Here is an 18,972-nt window from a genome sequence, read left to right as displayed (position 1 = left end):
GCTAGACAGTAAAACATCAGAGGCTGCTCCCAATGCTACACTCAGTTTTAACAAAATTAGTAGACTTTATGGCCAGAAGAGACCTTTAGAGCATCTAATCTAACCCCCTGCATATCATAGGCTTCCTGTATAGTACAATAGTTACTTTTTGGGCACACACATTCCAGAAAGGCATCTAGTCTTCATAAAATGACATCAAGAGATGGAGAATCCACCACTTTCCCTTTTAGTGAGTGCCAGGGGGCTCCATTTCCCCTTCCACTAGCTCCCCATTTACAGTGAGCCAGAGCAGTACCTGCAGCAGGGAGCGGGAGTTGCTGGTGGCCTCAGAGGCTCAGCCCCTGCAGTGCCTCAGGCACCTGGCGCAAGTGCCGGATGATGCGGAGCTGGTGCATCACTTTGGCCGTGACGTCCTCCTGCTGCAAGGGAACGAGAACCTGTCGGAGACTCAAACTCCCCGAGGAATCGGGGAATTAAGGGCACCTGGAACCAGCAGTATTTCCACCCAGCACCTGCCCACCACTGAGGGATGGATTCACCTCCTGAACCCCAGAATGGAGTCTTCTTCTCCTTTCTAGTAACCTCCAGTGCCAACCCCCCTCCTTGTAGGGTGAGCTCCTGCTACCTCCACCTCAGTGCCCTTGACAGCTGTTCCAACCTCCAAACCCCAGCTCAAGTTCTCAGAACCCTCTTCTCCACCCCCACAAAGGTTGGGCAGGGAGGCGGCTCTAGCAGGGGGTGCAGGAGGGATTCTGGCAGCAGTGAAGTGGGTTGCGGGGAGGTTGAGATCTTGCCCCAAGTCATCCCAGACACTAATGCTAAGCCACAGGATGGCAGCATCTAGTGTCAGTGGAGTCCAAGCACTATTTCAATCCCACAGTTTTGGATGAACTTCCCACAAGGGGAGGTGAAGAGCACCCCCAGCAACACACACACACACACACACACCACTCCTGGTGGTGGGAGGGGAACAGGAGAAAGGACAAAAGAAGTAAGAGATGAAGAGAAAGGAAGGAGGGATGGAGGAAAAGGTAAAACGAAAAGGACAAACACTAATGTCCCCACTGATTCCACGGGACAAAATCCCAGGGAGGGAATAAAATTCTGCCACCTTAAACTAGTGTTTTCCATGCCTAGAATTCAGCTGGCACCACATGGATCACACTGAGCAGGTCCGAAAACCTCTTGGAGGCTCTTACCTTCTAAACAGGGACATCTGTTTTCTAGTAAAATCAGTAAAAGGAAAGGAGAAAACTCGAAAGAGGCTCCTCCTCCTCTGCAGCAATGTATATGAAATACTTGACAATGGCTAGGCAACTGGTGTGCTGCGATGGGTTAGTATTTTAAGGAGCAATCCGTTCACTGTTTGTCCTTCCTCATTTGTGTGTACTCCCCTGATAACTCCAATAATAGACCAAGATTTTCAGAGTAATTTTTGGTGCCTCCATTTGTGGGTGCTCTACTTGAGACACCTTAGAGGCTTGTGTTTCAGGCAGTGAGCACCTGCTGTCTAAAACAGGCCCCTTTAAAGTGTCTCAGGCAGAGCACCCAAAAATCGGGGCACCAAAAGTCAGTGGTAATTCTTGAAAATCTTATCTCTAAGCTCTTTGGGGCAGGGACTCACTCTTATTCCATGTGCACATCACCTAGCATAATGGGGCCTTCATCCCTGTTGTGGCCTGCAGGTGTTACTGCAATACACATAATGAAATTAGCCAAAGTACAGTCACCATTTCATAAAGGACTGAGCTTATTCAGTCACCGTAATTATCTTTAAGGCTATGCTTTCCAAATAGTATTTGTCTATATAAACAATTGCTGAAATTGCTATAGGGTATTGTAGGATTGCAAGTAGGAAGGAAGGTGGTGGTCTCGGTCTGCATGGTCAGAATGGGAGGGGAGATGGTCTACCAGACACCTCTTCAGACGTGGCCTAAACATCAACAATTTTAAGAACCTCTGAGGCAGGGCATTGCTTTTAGTCTCTGTCACGGAGTCACGGGAGTCTGATGCTCTGGAACTGCTCTGTATGAAGCCAGTCAGGACTCTGGGGTAACCGCCTCCTCTCTCTGAGCAGACTGTCACCAGGGCAGGAAGCTTACACAGCTTCAACCTTCCTGGGTCTGACCTCGGAGCATTCAGCATCCGCTTCCACACCATGCACTTCCCGCATTGAGTCCACCCGGGTGGGGCTGCTGGGAAAGCCAGAGGGCCCTGCACCCCAACTCCGCAGTCAGCAGTGACTCTCAACCAGCATAAAACAGAAGGTTTATTAGTTGACAGGAACACAGTGTAGAACAGAACTTCTTAGCCCAGAAATCAGTGACTTTCAGCCAAGTCCATCTTGGGGGAATCCTGGGCCAGACACCCTGGACTCCCCGTTCCAGTCCCCCCCCCCCAAGCAGACTGCCCAGCTTCCAGTGACCCGACCTTAGACACCCCTGTTGCTCCGCCTGGTCTTTGTTTCACTTCCCAGGCAAAGTGTCACCTGGTCGCATCCCCCTCCTGGATCTCAAGTTACAAAGGGCACCGGCCATAGCCTACGTGCAGGCAGCTGGAGCAGCCTTACCTGCCCCCGAGGGTCTCAGCCACAGTCACACACCCTCATCCCACCACCTAGGCATTGGTGCAGCACCCAGGGAAACTGAGGCACACACAGTATTCATGCAAAACAGTAAAACTCACATAGGCTTAACAGTAAGACTCATATAGGCTCACATACAACATAACAAGGGAGAATCCCCACTTTGTCACAGTCCCATTGTTGAGGGATTGCTGATACTCAGCCAGTTGTCTTTCCCAGTGACCCCAAAATAACCTAGTATATTGTCACCTTTTAATTATCTCATTTCTCACTCAGCCAGTGACTCAAATACAATACTGGTAAGAGGGCCATCAGTTACCATCTGTAGGTTATTAGAAAAAGAATAAAACTGTTTATAATTTTTAAAGGTTGTTTTTTTTTCTCCCAAATACAGAATATTGTTCTATAAAATTCATTATTGAAGCAAAATACGTTTGGACACTATACTGCTCAAAGAGAAAAGTCTATTTTCCCCTCATGCTTACATGACAAAAAAAAATCTGCATGCTGCCTCTTTACAATCTCCAAATGTTTCACTTAATATCACTTGTGCCCATTTTAGAGGAAAGAATAGGACCTAAAGTTGGTGTAGGGATGTGCAAAGCACCCAGCACTGGCCTGACTCTGTTCCTATTGAAGTTATTGCTAAAACTCCCATTGAAGTCAGTGGGAGAAGAGAGCATCAAACACAAAAGGCTTTTGAAAATCCCCTCCTTGTTGTCAGAAGCAGTTCTCTGTATCTTCCTCTAGGAGCAATCTAAATCTATTGAACTTCTGACTAGTGACCACACAGAAACAATTACATCAGCTAATTGCGTAGATAAGTTAACCTTTTCCCCACAACTTTCTCTCTGTGTTTCCTCTGAAATCTAGTTTGCTGCAGTTTTTCCTTGCCTACAGACTCTCTAAAGATACTAAACCATGTCAAGCAACACTTCAAAAAAAGAGAAGATATTTCTCTTTACCTCAGAGTCTGTTGCAGAAGGACATTCTGGTAAGTAAAAATGTCAAGTCTTTCCTTTTATCAGCTAGATAAAGAACATGTTCTGCAACTTGATCTGGTTTGGCTTTCTGACCAAGTAGAGAGAAACAAGAACCAGCCACGGTGTATATTTAGTCATTCACAACAAATTTTCTCTGTTGGGAAAAGTTTGTCTTCTTTCTGTTTAGCATTCAGTATAATTAATATAGGTTTGATCAAAATTGAATAGAATCTCATTTTCAAGACTTACCAGGGGAAAAAGGCATTTTCTATGTGGTGTTCTTAGAAGACTAGAAGTTACTGAATTTCACAGTTTAGCAATACCTTCAGCAATTGCCCAGTGCCCCAGGACTTCTGAATTATTCAGTGCACTGGTGATGAGCAGCAATGCCCATTGGAGCTGTATTTCAGACGCTCTTACTGAATGCCTCATGCTGGTCCCCTTAAGACTAGTCTGTACTTGCCTTGAGCCATATAGGCTAATCCTAACCTCTTAGTAGGGCTCCAGTTGAAGGGCAAAATGTTGTCAGTACTTGCTGTTTATTAAGTTCAACTGCTTTTCACACAGCTTTCCTCCCCCCCCCCCCAGATTTAAGTGAGCTTGACTCATTAATGGGAGAGAGGCTCCTATTGTTTATCGAGGCAGTCTGAGTCTTTAACAGGAGCCTCGGTCCCTTAGATTGGCGGTAAAGCAGCATTATATTTTTAAACACTTGGATGAGAAAACTCAAAGCTAAAGCTGTGATAATACCATGAACGATGTCTGCTGCCTTTTCTAACAAAATGTAAGGCAGGGTAGAATGTACTTTGTTGCGGGCAGGATTGGGTGGGCAAAAAACCCCAAAACAGACTGCGGTAATTTGTGGGAAAACACTACATTTCTTGACAGTTTGTCATAAATAGCATTTCAGCCATGTAAAGCAAGTGTTCCTTTTTTGTAGTGAAGGTTTTTAATACTTAAATTTAAGTGAGGGCTAGAAAGAGATTTGATATCTATTATAACAGGGTTTAAAGTATTTTCTACATGGTTTAAGCAAGATTTGTTTTATTCCTTTTGTTGTAAAAATTGTGTCTGAATTCCATTAATATATTAACTGACTTTTTTTTTAATAGCACGGGGGAATCTGTCTCTCTTGTGGGATTTGTGGGATTTAAGGGTTTTACAGATGGGAGCGGGATAAAAATGCAAGAAAAAATGCGGGGTCAGGTGGGAGTGGGTATTGCGGGGCAGGATGGGAGCGGGATTTTAAAAATAATGCCACACAGGGCTCTAGCCTGGAAAAGGGAGCCCTGGAAACCACCGGAGGGTGGCACCTTTATGTGGCAGGTGCAGTTTTTAGTGTGCAGTACATGCAAGCAGCTGGAACAGCTACAAAAGCACTTGGTTTATGGAGACTTCTAGTGGGAAGAAAGCCATGAAACACTGCTCCCTACAGTCTGCTTTCTCTCTGGGCTCCTCTCCTCCTGCATAAAGAGAGGAGAAGATGAGGCCCCCAGAGTTTTTGGTGGCCTTACTGTCTGTCTTGTTTCATTCCATAGCAATGTAGAATGCATCTTAGGATAGCTAACATACTGAAAGAACAAAGTCTGCTGCTAGCTAGAAAACATTCTTTCATCTCTTCAGATTAGAGGCAAATAATTCATTGAGTGAATTTCACCTTCACATATTGATGTCAGATAACAACATTTTCAAACTTGGTCATATCTTCATTAACTGCTTAGCGATTATCTCTTGTCCGCCAGCTCACCCTGGCTGATTGACTTATGTAACTGACAAAGGTTCTGATCCTACAAGTAAGTAGGCTAGCATGGAGTCTGAATAAGACTCTGAACAGGTACAGAAGTCCACGCCCGCGCACTTCCTTGCAGGAAATAGCAAATTGTAAGTTTTACAACTGACAAGCAAAGGAAAATAATTAGCCTTTGATCAATAGTCAGTCACACTTACTTGATTTTCATGAGTATTTGCACTGTTAAAGCGTTAGCACAAGATCGTTCATGGAAAGCAAATATGAAAAGATCAAAACACTGAAATTCACTTTCCTGTTGCAGCTACAGAATATGTTCACTCAACCCCAGAACTATTGTTCACTGAACTGAAATGTACTTGTACCTCATATGCACCAACATAACAAGCCTGTGAGTGCTGACATAAAAATTATACACCAAAGCTTCACTATATTTATGTGGCTCACAGATTCTTGGTGCTCTTCCTTTTCATTTTGGTCTGTTCTTAATTTGAACTTGAGTAATGGTGATAAGCATTAAGGCCCAGATTTTAAAAGATATTTAAATGCTTAAAGATGCAGGTAGGTTCCTAATGAGATTTTTCAGAAGCATCAATAGGACTTTGGGTGCCTAGGTGCTTTGGAGAGACTCCACTGCTCATCTATCTGCGTGCTTAGGCACCTAAATACTTTAAAAAAATCTGGCCCTATGTTTCTAGTAATTCAAGTAAAGCCGGAAGTAACATTAAAACGTCAAGTTGTGATTTTTTCAGCATAAATACATACTTCTTTGTTTGCACGGTACTCAGTCCAAATGCTTGCCGACTTTAAGTCCCTGGTGTAGGTTGGGCTCACCCTCTGAATCTTAAGTCACTGCTTTACTGTCACAGAAAAAAATACTGTTACTGTGCATAGTTGTTAGCTTTGCTCCAAATATTAGGGGCATGTAAACCCTCTGGTTGAAATTAATGTCCTTAAATCCCTGCCCCGTTTGCAGATGAAGACAGGAAGAAAATAATTTTATCTTATGAATATTAAGTCCTGCTTACCTCAACACCTGGTTATAATCACATCACAGCCTGTTTATCTTCTCTTCAAATTCCACATTTGCTTGCCGTAGAAGAGCTCTGAAAAGAGAGGAATTGTTTTTCACATTAAATGGAAGTTTGAAAATAAAATTTTCAACAAACTTAATTGGATCAGGTCTCCGCTGACACACAGTACAGATTTTTGGATCTAATCTGTCTTTCCATATGCTCAATGCACTGCTCTAATAAATTACATATTTATAAACAATCTATTATAGTATTTTTCTTTAACGTTTTCTTCTAGTTCTGATCTAGTTACAGCTCACCTTTTTGTCCAGGTTATTTGTACAGTGATAATGCTTAAAAGTTAATCTCCAGTAAGCATTGGGTATCCTAGAGTACTAGACACGGTACAAAGTAAAATATAGTCCTTGTCCCAAAGATTAGCTACCATTTGATTCAATACCTTTTTCAGTGGCTGTGGAGTTTTTCCCTGAAACTAAGTTTTCAGACCATTTAAACAGAAGGCTATTTCCCCTCCTGGTGACTCATTATAACTTGGGGCGCCTAAGGTACTGGGAGATGGCAGGGATGTGTCTGCTGTTGTGGACTGGAGGAGGAGGAAAAAGTAAAGGCATAAATCCATTTCTGTGTATTTGGTTGCCAAACTTGTATCTAGGCAGGTACTTAAAAACTAGAACTCTAATTTCCATTGGGAAGGAAATTCTGTTTGTGCATCTCCTTCTTTGTGGTGCTTACCTGACGCTCTTAGTACCTGGCATACTTCTGGAGATCATGTTTGTATTATGTTTTAAAAAATATTTATTACAGGGAACAACTAAATAATATATTACTTTTTGCCTAGATAAAATGTGTGATCAGATCAGCGATGCTGTCCTTGATGCCCATATCAGAGTTGATCCAGATGCTAAGGTTGCTTGTGGTAAGTACTTTTTTCTGATTAAGAAAAAATAATTTTAAAAGAGTAAAATAAATAATACTCGACATTTGCATAGCTTTGCATTCAAAGGATTTGTTTATTAGATGGCCAAAAAGCCACGAGTCCATAATCAAGAAAGAAGACAACTTTGGCTAAAAGCCCAAATGGGTTCAGTGTTAAGTGAAAGCAATAGTTAGAAATTAAAAAAGGAATATATACCAAATGGAGAAGGGGGAAATAGCACTGGATATAAAATAGAAGTTCTGAAGTGTAGAAATTTGATAAAGGAAGCTAAAGATACCAGAGAAAAATCCAAAGCTGGCAGGACTAAGGACAATAAAGAGTTGAAGTATATTGGGGGGGGAGGATGTGTTCAATAAATATTTCTGGGTTTTTTTTTGTAAAGAACCATGATGATATACTTGTGTCACATGAGGATGATGAAGTATTTTCCAGTCTATTAGTAACTGAGGATGACATTAGACAACATCTGCTAGGGATAAATATTTTAAAATCAGCAGGCCCCGATAACTTGCACCTACAAGTCCTAAAAGAATTGGATGAGGAGATCCCTGGCTTGATTGTGTTAATTCTTAATAAATCTTGGAATACCAAGGAAATTCCAGAAGACTGGAAGAGTACTAATGTGCCAGTATTCAAAAAGGGCAAGCAGAATGTTCCAAGGTGTCCCAGGTTGATTACCCTGACATCAATCCTGGGGAAAATAATGGAAAAGCTGATACAGGAATCAGTGAACAATTAAAGGATAGCAGTATAATTAGTGCTAGTCAATGTGGTTTTATGGAAAATAAGTCTTGTTTTATTCTTTGAGATTACAAGTTTGGTTGATAAAGGTAACTTTGTGGATGTAATAAATGTAGTGGTTTTTTTTTTATCAGACATTTGACATAGTGCTGCATGATATTCTGATTCAATGTTAGCATTATACAGTATCAATAGAGCATACATTATGTGGATTAAAAATGGCTAACTGACAGATCTCAAAGTAGTTGTCAAAGAGGAGTTTGTGAATGGGTTTGTTTCCTGTGGGGCTCTGCATCTGTTCTAGACGTGAGGCTATTCAAACTTTGAATCAGTGATCTAGAAGTAAGTATAAAATCATTGCCGATAAAATTTGTAGGTAACACGAAGATTGACCAAGTGGTAAATAATGAGGAGGCCAGGGTAGTCGTACAGATTGATCCGGATCACTTGGTAAGCTGGGCCCACTCAAACATAATTTGTTTTAATACAGACAAATGCCAGGATATATATCTAGGACGAAGGAATGCAGGCCATACCTATAGAAGAGGGACTGTATCTTGGACATCAGTGACTTTGAAAAGAACGCAGGGGTCATAGTCGACAAGCAACTCAACAGGAGCTCCGAGTGTGATTCTGTGGCAAAAGGGGCTAATGCAGTAGTATAAACAGGAGAGTACTCGGTTGGGAGTTGATTTTACCTCCGTATACAGCATTTGTGAGACCAATGTGAGAATACTGCATCCAGTTCTGGTGTCAACAAATTAAAAAGAATATTGCAAAATTGGAGAGGGTGCAGAGAAGCCACAAAGTGAACTGAGGACTGGAGAAAATGCCGAACAAACTTAAGGAACTCTATCTATTTTGCTCATCAGAAATAAGATTGAGATATGACTTGATTACAGTATATAAGTACCTTCATAGGGAGAAAATACCAGGTACTACAGGGCTCTTTAATCTAGAAAAGAGAGGCATAACAAGAACTAGTAGCTGAAAGCTGAAGCCAGACAAATTCAAATTAGAAATAAGGCACAGTGTTTTAACAGAGAGGGTAATTAACCATGAGAACAAACTACGAAGGGCAGTGTTGGATTCTCCATCTCTTGATGTCTTCAAATCAAGACTGGGTGCCTTTCTGGAAGATATGCCTTAGCCAAACACAAGTTACTGGGCTCAGTGTAGGGATAATGGAGTGAAATGTAATGGTCTGTGATATACAGGAGGTCAGACTAAATGATCTAATGGTCTCTTCTTGCCTTAAACTCTATGAATCTGTGGAGGATCTCAAAGCAATATATGTACACAAGTTAATCTTAACATCTCTGTTACACAGCTATTAATTTCATTTTACAAATCTGTTAAAGCTAGCTATACAGGTGAAAAGTTACTGGGTGAAAATGTAGTTTTGAAGGCCTCAATTTCACTTTCCATGAAGTTTCATGAACCAGTTCTTTTTGCAAATGGGCTCTGAAATTATCTTCCAGCACCACCTTAATCTGAGACAGACATCTGCTTCATCAAAGTACTGATGACACGGTGGTAGCAGTAAATCCAGACTGAAGATGCTGCCACAGATTGAAGGAGGATAGCTCAGGAGATGTAGTAGCTATTCTACTATTTTTTTCTAGGTTCAAGTGCAGCAAAATCTCACTTGGATCAAAATCATTTTAGGGCATCCATTTAATCAGAAATCAGAGATGAGAATCACTGGAGTGTGCTGCTAATCTATAAACCTCTAGACAGCTAAGGCTTCCCAGAGAATCCAAGAGATACTGTCTGAAACTGAAGTTCACAAGACTCTCCTTGGGAGTCTGAAACATCTGTGTAGACAACACCTCTGATACAATTGTGCAAAACCTCTGACGTTTTTGGATTCACCCAGGCCACTAAGGGATTTGGTCACCATCTACCTTGAGTCTGGGAGTCGCCCACTGCTAGTTCTCCAGTGGCAACAAAGGAGGTGACCCACACCCAAACGGGCAGTATGCGACCATCACGAGCCATTGACCAGCAGGGGAATTGTAAAGAAGAGATTTACAATTCTGTAAGAGACAGTTGCACAAGCACCACACAATGGGGATTGCTCAACTCTACGACTCAGCTAGGACCATCAGGACATGTCTGGGCTAGTATCTTTCCTGGGACGTGAATAAAGAGTATAAAATAAGGGACAGTGGCATCATGAGACTACTTCTCTCCTCCCCCACCTACACTGAAGGCAACAATAATGATGGGAAGACAAAGACTTCAAACTGAGAAGGAAATTCAGCTTGTGTATTAAGATATGTAACCTGCTTGCGACATCCTGTGGGCTGGGAAAAACTGTTTGATTCAAATCCTCCTTAGTCTAATAGAGTTTAGGATTTAGACTGTGATTTTACTTTTTATTTCTTAGGTAACTGTCTTTGACCTTTATGCCTACCACTTATACTCACTTAAAATCTGTCTTTCTGTAGTTAATAAACTTATTTTAATGTTTTATCTTTACCAGTGAGTTTGTCTAAATTCATGGGGAATTTGCTCAGATAGGCTGGTGCACATCCACTATTCTTTGATGAAGTGGCAAACTAATTAATGAACCTGCATTGTTCAAGAGAAGGTCTTGAGCGGTGTAAAACAGTACATTTCTGGGGTACAAGGCTGGGGGAATTTGCTGGTGTTTCTCTGTGTATGGTTCATGAGTGGCTTAGAGAGCATTCATGTAATTTAGCTGGGCATTTCCCTGCATGTTTTTAACTAAGTGACCACAGCACCTGAAGAGGTTTGCTGCTAGTCACTAACAAAGCATTGAAAGAGACAGCCCAGGCTGGAGAGTTAAGGGGGCACAGTCCCACAGTTCCAGGTTGTACCCCAGGTATCCCATCACAGCTTCACCCTGGTTTTGCCCAAACTGATTATTCCTTGCAGACTGACCTTAGTATCTTTCCAGCCCTGAATTCACCCTGAAATTGTCCCACTGCAGAGATCCTCATAGAGAAAGTGGTGTTTGCTGCCTTTTCAGATACAGTAAAACACTCTAGCTTGCTAGAAGCACACACTTTACTGAACTTACACAGCACTGATGATTTATAATGAAAGCAAAGCAAGTTTATTAACCAAAGAACATGGATTAAGTGATACCAAATAAACAAGATAAAGGTAGAGCTGGTTACAAGCAAATAAAAGTGAAAATACAAATCTAAAAGTCTAAAACTTAATCTAGCAAGATACACAGTCTTTGTTCAAGGCAGTTTCTCTCATCCACAGTCGCCTTTCCAGCTTTTGCTGGCCAGGACTCAGAGAGATCAAGTCATGTGGTTTCTTTGTCTCCTGAGGTAAAGGATAAAGATGGAATCTCTCTCTGTTCCTTATATCCCAGAAGGGATGTCTTAGGGTACGTCTTCACTACTCGCCGTATCGGCGGGTAGCAATCAATTTATCCGGGATCGATATATCATGTCTCATTAAGACGCGATATATCGATCCCCGAACGCGCTCACCGTCAACTCCGGAACTCCACCAGAGCGAGCGGCGGTAGCGCAATCGACGGGGGAGCCGCGGCCGTCGATCCCGCGCCGTCTGGACCCCAGGTAATTCGATCCAAGTTACTTCGACTTCAGCTACGCTATTTGCGTAGCTGAAGTTGCGTATCTTGGATCAATCCCCTCCCCTAGTGTAGACCAGCCCTAAGTTTTACAAGTCAGAAAGGCCTCCTGGGAATTCAGTCTCCTATGTCTCTCTGGGGTGCAGGTAGGGTGACCAGATGTCCTGATTTTATAGGGACAGTCCCGATATTTGGGGCTTTTTCTTATATAGACTCCTATTACGCCCCACCCCCGTCCCGATTTTTCACACTTGCTATTTGGTCACCCTAGGTGCAGGAGCCATGTTAATTCTCTGTCTCTCCAGTTCAGGATCAGAATAAACTCCACTGGTTTAGCTTGATGGCTCTGTGTATTGCTAATATGGAAATTAAGCTAAACCCACATTTCTTTGTCTAGGACAGACCTGTTTATCACCTGGGCTAGGCTGTCTGGCTGTAAACATGTTCTAGTAACATCATACTGAGGGAATTCATAATTGCACATATAACGTTAACACATGCATTTTGCAATGATATTAATAATCAGTATCTTACTAGCTTTCATATACCTCACAAGGCTTATTTTGTACACCTATTATTGCAGTAGTGCAAAGGGTGAGAGTACAGGGGTGCCTAGGACATTTCTGATAGCAGGTTGTGACCCACCTTGGATTTAGCATAGCTGGTATCCAGCCCCACACCCAATAAGCATTAATGGTCTGTGGGCAGAGGTATTGTTTGAACTCAATGATTTTGGTTGGTTGGTTTTTTGTTTTGAGGGCGAGGAGCAGCTGCTGGCTTTCATTTGATTGTGTTTTAACTTTAGACAAAGGTGCCTGCAGCTGAGGACAGCCACTTTGTTGTGCGTACTGTAAATTGAGAGACTGTATTGTAGTAGCACCTGGGGGGTCTCACTTAAAATCCGAGCTTGCTGGGCTTGCCACTGTAGACACTAAGGTCCAGATTTTTAAAGGTATTTAGGTGTTGCTGCAATCAGCGCTACAATGTCTAACTGATTTAGGAGCCTAAATCCTCTTTTCAAAAGGGATTTAAGCACTTGGGAGCCTAATTCCCATAGACTGTCAATGGCATTTTGGCTCCTAAGTGTCTAGGTGTTGCAACATTCTGCGCAGCAATGGCTAAATGCCATTAGAAATCTGGGCCTAAGACTATTCCTGCCTCCAAAGTTTATAGTCTAAACCAAGATAAGAGGCATCAAATGGGTGCAACAGGCAATTGGAAGGGAACAGTCACAGGGTCACACTTCAAAGTGCTATAAATTGCCTCCTTGGTCTGCTGGACAGCCGGACGTCATGGCAACTGGCACTTGATGGAATACAGAGCCATTCTGATGATGCTCGCTCTTTACTGAGAACTCTCCCCATGTCCAGGGCCAGGAGGAGCTGTCTTGCTGGCTTTGCACCACCAGGGAAATTCACTAAGGGAATCTCAGGTGGCTAGAACAGTATAAAGCAACTGGAGTAGACAGGAGGATCCATCTCACGCTGTTGCAAAGGACAAGAGTCTGTGATTGGTATCAAGACAGGTTTAAAAATTAGGCCAAACTTAAGACTTATTTACTGAAGCAATTCCACAACGTGTTCCGTCCAATCAGCCTCAAACTGTACTACACAGTTGCTTCTAGGACCAAATACTCTTTCAAAAGCCTATACACATAGCGAGAACTTTCATACTACTGTAATGTTATTTCAACTCTACAGAATGTGTGGCCAAAACAGGGATGATCTTGCTCTGTGGAGAGATCACTTCCAAAGCTGTAGTGGATTACCAGCAAATTGTGCGAGAGACCCTCAAGAGGATAGGCTATGATGACTCTTCAAAAGGTGAGTTATGTACTTGCTTCCGGGTTCATGGTCAGTTCTGATTACGTGCTGTCAAATTCCTCCGTAACAGTCCTCAGTGAAAGAACATCATGGATGACTCTGATCCTGCAGGAGGAAAAAAGATAATATAAATATGGATGTGTATTGAATGTGGCTTTGAGTCAACATGTCACTCAGAAATTGATTGTTAGAAGTGCTGAACCCCCACCATTCCCAATGAAGTAGTGGAGTTGGAGCTTGCACAAATGACAGGATGGTTAGGGATGGAATATGACTTGTCTGCAGGCAAATGGCTTATTATAAAAACAGGAGAACTGGTCTTCCTTGTATTTAGGTTTCAGTAAACTTTGAGACTTAAAGTTCATGCACAAGGGAATTCTTCAATATTCCTACTAATGTAATTGCTACAAGGGGTTCCTGCAGCAGTGAATCCCCTACGTGACTATTCTACGTCAGCATTTCCCTGAATTCGTCTCAAATATACTTTTGTCTAGTTTCATCAAGTGCCCTTTACAAGAGACAATGAATGAAAGCCTGCTTCCTTTAACAACAGTCTTCAAACTTTCCTACTTAAATGACTTTAGGCATTGGCATTTGTCCACCAATAACAGAACATGGACAATGTCTCTGGTTGCGTGACCTATGGGATAGAATCTGACACCTCATGAAAAGCATGAGCTTCTACTGATTAGCCTGAACGACCAGAATAGCTTGGGGACTGTAATGTGCAAATATTTATACATGGCCTACCCACTGGAGGGAGACAAAGCCAAGCTGCTGGCATAAGGTTAATTCCTACACTTTGTGTTTGTAACCCAAATACCTCAAATCTTCAGCCAACCTTTTTTGACCTATCCGTGAAGTAACGCTTTTTTAGCTGACTTATTTCTGAAAACAAACAAAAGAAGAATATTGTGGTATCATTCGCTTCCACTTCTCTTCACCAGGATTAGACTATAAGACTTGTACAGTGCTGGTAGCTCTAGAACAACAGTGTGAAGAAATCAAACATGCTGTCTCCCATGGCAAGAGTGAAGATGACATTGGAGCTGGGGACCAGGTAAAGTGTCTTTATTTTAAACATTTAGAGCCCAGTCCAATAAACATTAAAAAAAAAGACTATACAGTATACACGGTAGATAATTAAAGCATGTGGGTTTGAACTAAATATTGTGTACATGATTAATAACAAGGCCAAGAAAACCTGGCACGTATTGGTTTCAACAAGTGCTGCCTGCACATATCCAACGACTCTAAAGGCTAAAGCTACAATTAAACTTTTTGTTATGGCAGGTGTCACCAGGTGGCGCTGTTAGTCTTTCAAGGTCTTAGTGTGAGCAAATTTTGATTCTTAAAAGGACATGCTATGGTATTTTGGGTTATGGATGGTTGTGTGTACAGGTAGCTTTGGGGGAGGGAGGTGGAGCTGTGCAAACAACAGGAGTTAGCTCTTTTTCTTGGTTTCAGAGTAGCAGCCGTGTTAGTCTGTATCCGCAAAAAGAACAGGAGTACTTGTGGCACCTTAGAGACTAACAAATTTATTTGAGCATAAGCTTTCGTGGTCTCTGATTAGAGTGGGTTCTTGATGAGAAGGAGTTATTTCTTGGGAACCAGGCAATGCTGTTGGTCTGAGATTCCTGGAAGAAGGGATTACACTGGTCGGCTGTTTGATTTCAAGAGTGGTGTATATGTAAAGAAGCAAGTGACACTACACCCAGACTCCATGTCACAGATGCCTCTTCCCATGAACAGAAAATGGAAATAAGTGCCTTGGAATTATGTTTTCTTTTCTATTGCCTCAATGCAGGGTTTGATGTTTGGTTATGCCACTGATGAAACTGAAGAATGCATGCCTCTAACAATCCTACTTGCACACAAACTTAATGCAAAGATTAAAGCCCTGGAGAGGAATGGAACATGGCCCTGGATTAGACCAGATGGGAAAACGCAGGTTAGTAAATAATAGCGATTATAAATCAGATTTTAAAAGGGCTGTGCCCCTTAACTTGCACAATTGATTTTAGACCCGATTCACGTTCTTCAAGAAATGAAGGAACAGCTGGTGTGGCAGAGGCATGAATTCTGTGTGCTTGAATGGATTAGATTAGACAGGCCAGGAGATGGCATTTTCATATCCACTGCACAGATGGCCTGGTCCACACTGTCCTGCCAGTGCCTCAGTCATGACTCTTGGGACCCACCTAAGGAGTGAGAGGAACATATCTGTCTCCTTGGACACTAACATGATCAGTTAGTACCAGCTAGGATGGTGCTTTTTGTGGTATGGACACGTTTTGGGAGGCAACTGGACTGGGACAACCCACTGACTTCTCTCAGGCCCCCAGATCTTTTAGTCAGTGCTGCCACAGGCTACATTTGAAGCAATGACCTCAAAGTAAGAGGCTGCATATCTGGTTAGTCATCCCCTTAGCCTTCCAGTACTGCCATGAGTGGGTTTGCTAACTGAGTGGTTAGAGTTACATTTTCTCCCTAGTCAGACAGTTAACGTACATATGTTCTCACAAGGCAGAGGAGAACTGAATGGGGGGTGGGAATCGGAAGTATGGGGAATTGTTGGCGGAGAGGGCGGATTATGTTTAACTTCACTGGCTCAGTGGTGGTGAGTTAAGTTGCATTGTACTATTGCACTTTGGGATATTACTGGGGATGTATTGTTGTCAAAGGTTAAGAAAATCATATGGATACATGACCTTTTTAGCACTTGAATCAATCCAAAAATTGGTTTGGCAGGTTTCTTTCTTGTTATGAGAAAGTGTTGGCATGTAGGCACTCATATACATGCAAACCGCAGGTAAGGGAAGGATGCAGGTAATAGATGACAAAGGAATTTTGGTAAGAGACTGGTCTTTATTTCCTGAGCAATCACCTGACTTAGGTCAGGGTTTCACTAATGTCTTATTTAGGGCTGTCAAGCGATTAAAAACATTAATTGCAATTAATTGCGCAAATAATCGTACTGTTAAACAATAATAGGATACTATTTATTTAAATATTTTGGATCTTTTCTACATTTTCAAATATATTGAGTTCAGTTACAACACAGAATACAAAGTGTACAGCGCTCACTTTATATTTCTTTTTTATTACAAATATTTGTGCCGTAAAAACAAAAGTAATAGTATTTTTTCAATTCACCTTATACAAGTACTGTAATGCAAGCTCTTTATCATGAAAGTTGGACTTACAAACGTAGAATTATGTACAAAAAACCCTGCATTCAAAAACAAAACAATGTAAAACTTTAACGCCTACAAGTCCACTCAGTCCTACTTCTTGTTCAGCCAATCGCTATGACAAACAAGTTTGCCTACATTTGCAGGAGATAATGCTTCCCACTTCTTGTTTACAATGTCACCTGAAAGTGAGAACAGGCATTCTCATGGCACTGTTGTAGCCAGCGTCGCAAGGTATTTACGTGCCAGATATGCTAAAGATTCATATGTCCCTTCATGCTTCAACCACCATTCCAGAGGACGTGCGTCTGTGCTGATGATGGGTTCTGCTCGATAATGATCCAAAGCAGTGCAGACCAATGCAAATTCACTTTCATCATCTGAGTCAGATGCCACCAGCAGAAGATTGATTTTTTTTTTTTTTTGGTGGTTTGGGTTGTGTAGTTTCTGCATCGGAGTGTTGCTCTTTTAAGACTTCTGAAAGCCTGCTCCACACCTTGCCCCTCTCAGATTTTGGATGGCACTTCAGATTCTTAAACCTTGGGTTGAGTGCTGTAGCTATATTTAGAAATCTCCTATTGGTACCTTCTTTTTGTTTTGTCGAATCTGCAGTGAAAGTGTTCTTAAAACGAACAACATGTGCTGGGTCATCCAAGCCTGCTATAATATGAAATATATGGCAGAATGCAGGTAAAACGGAGCCAGAGACATACTATTCTCTCCCAAGGAGTTCAGTCAAAATTTTATTAACCTGTTATTTTTTTTAACGAGCATCATCAGCATGGAAGCATGTCCTCTGGAATGATAGCTGAAGCATGAAGGAGCATACAAATGTTTAGCATATCTGGCACGTAAATACCTTACACCGCCCGCTACAAAAGTGCCATGCAAACACCTGTTCTCACTTTCAGGTGACGTTGTAAATAAGAAGCCCGGCAGCATTATCTCTCGTAAATGTAAACAAACTTGTTTGTCTTAGCTATTGACTGAATAAGAAGTAGGACTGAGTGGACTTGTAGGCGCTAAAGTTTCTCATTGTTTTGTTTTTGAGTGCAGTTATGTAACAAAAAAATCTACATTTGTAAGTTGCACTTTCATGATAAAGAGATTGCACTACAGTACTTGTATGAGGTTAATTGAAAAATATTATTTCTTTGGTTATCATTTTTCCAGTGAAAATATTTGTAATAAAAATAATAATATAAAGTGAGCACCGCACACTTTGTATTCTGTGTTGTAATTTAAATCAACATATTTGAAAATGTAGAAAAACATCCAAAAATAGTTAATAAATTTCAGTTGGTATTCTGTTGTTTAACAGTGGGGTTAAAACTGCGATTAAACACGATTAATTTTTTTAATTGCAATAAATTTTTTTGAGTTAATCGCATGAGTTAACTGCGATTAATCGACAGCCCAAGTCTTATTCCACTGTCATAAGGCAGGAGTCAGTAGCCACGAACTCCAGCACCTACCCCTAAATTTGAATTGGGTCACACTGATCACTGCCATATATCACCAATGATTAGAGTCTACAAACTGTAACTAGGAAGAAGCAGTGGAAGTAAGGCAAAGCAGACATGTAGGCAAAATTCCAAGAGGTCGCTAAGCATTTGCAACTTGGTTTGACTTCAGTGTGAAATGCTGGTGTAGAGCACCTCCTGCAGTTTGATGTTTAGAATTAACTTCTTCCAAAAAGGGTAATTTAACCATAGCTGGAGCTTCAGTATTTTAAGCTCCTTTCCCTTCGCACTTTAGCCTGCCCCATCTATGAATGACCTTAATGCTTGTTGGCTGGGATCTCAAGCTCTCGTTTTTCATTATAATTACTTTGTTTCTCTGTAGCCAACTAGAGATGAGCATATGCTTCTGTAGTGGTCCTTCTTTATTTTAATTAGATCGTGGTTATTTTTGGCCTCTTTGAGGTCTGTATTTCCATCAATCGTTTTTCAGCGTCACCAGTAATAATCTAGCATCCAGTCCTTTCTCTAATCAGATTTCACCAAATTCTATTCCTTCTGCTATTAGAGGGAAATATGAAGTTGTTTTAATTGTCCATTTGGGTTTGATGCCCCTCCTGGTCAGGGAATATTGGATTTGAATTTCCATGGCTGATTTTCAGGTCACAATGGAATACAAGGAAAAGGATGGAGCAGTGGAGCCCATCCGTGTACACACATTGGTGATCTCTGTACATCATGCACCCGATATGTCTGTACAACAAATGCGGAAAGAACTAATGGAAAAAGTTGTCAAAGAAGTTATTCCAGCAAAATATCTAGATGAGAACACAATCTATCATCTCCTTCCGAGTGAAGTGTTTATAGAAGGTGGTCCTAAGGTATGGTA

At 41.6% G+C, this 18,972-nt stretch overlaps 1 protein-coding gene across 2 annotated transcripts in view; it reads left to right on the top strand.

Annotated features, from left to right (window-relative positions):
* Nucleotides 1-3,452: 3,452 nt before the first annotated feature.
* The window catches only part of LOC112108268 (S-adenosylmethionine synthase-like), a 30,700-nt gene continuing 15,180 nt past the window's right edge, over nucleotides 3,453-18,972 (top strand). For both annotated transcript variants that reach the window (XM_024202326.2, XM_026663333.1), the window contains exons 1-6: nucleotides 3,453-3,578; nucleotides 7,187-7,264; nucleotides 13,307-13,429; nucleotides 14,377-14,489; nucleotides 15,237-15,380; nucleotides 18,746-18,964. In XM_024202326.2, the coding sequence (XP_024058094.1) occupies nucleotides 3,506-3,578; nucleotides 7,187-7,264; nucleotides 13,307-13,429; nucleotides 14,377-14,489; nucleotides 15,237-15,380; nucleotides 18,746-18,964 (750 nt within the window). In that variant the 5' untranslated portion in view covers nucleotides 3,453-3,505. The remainder of the gene's footprint in view (nucleotides 3,579-7,186; nucleotides 7,265-13,306; nucleotides 13,430-14,376; nucleotides 14,490-15,236; nucleotides 15,381-18,745; nucleotides 18,965-18,972) is intronic.

Source organism: Terrapene carolina, unplaced genomic scaffold (assembly GCF_002925995.2).
Source record: "Terrapene carolina triunguis isolate 2854851 unplaced genomic scaffold, T_m_triunguis-2.0 Scaffold33356, whole genome shotgun sequence".
NCBI lineage: Eukaryota > Metazoa > Chordata > Testudines > Emydidae > Terrapene > Terrapene triunguis.
This window is presented reverse-complemented; position numbering and strand designations above follow the sequence as displayed.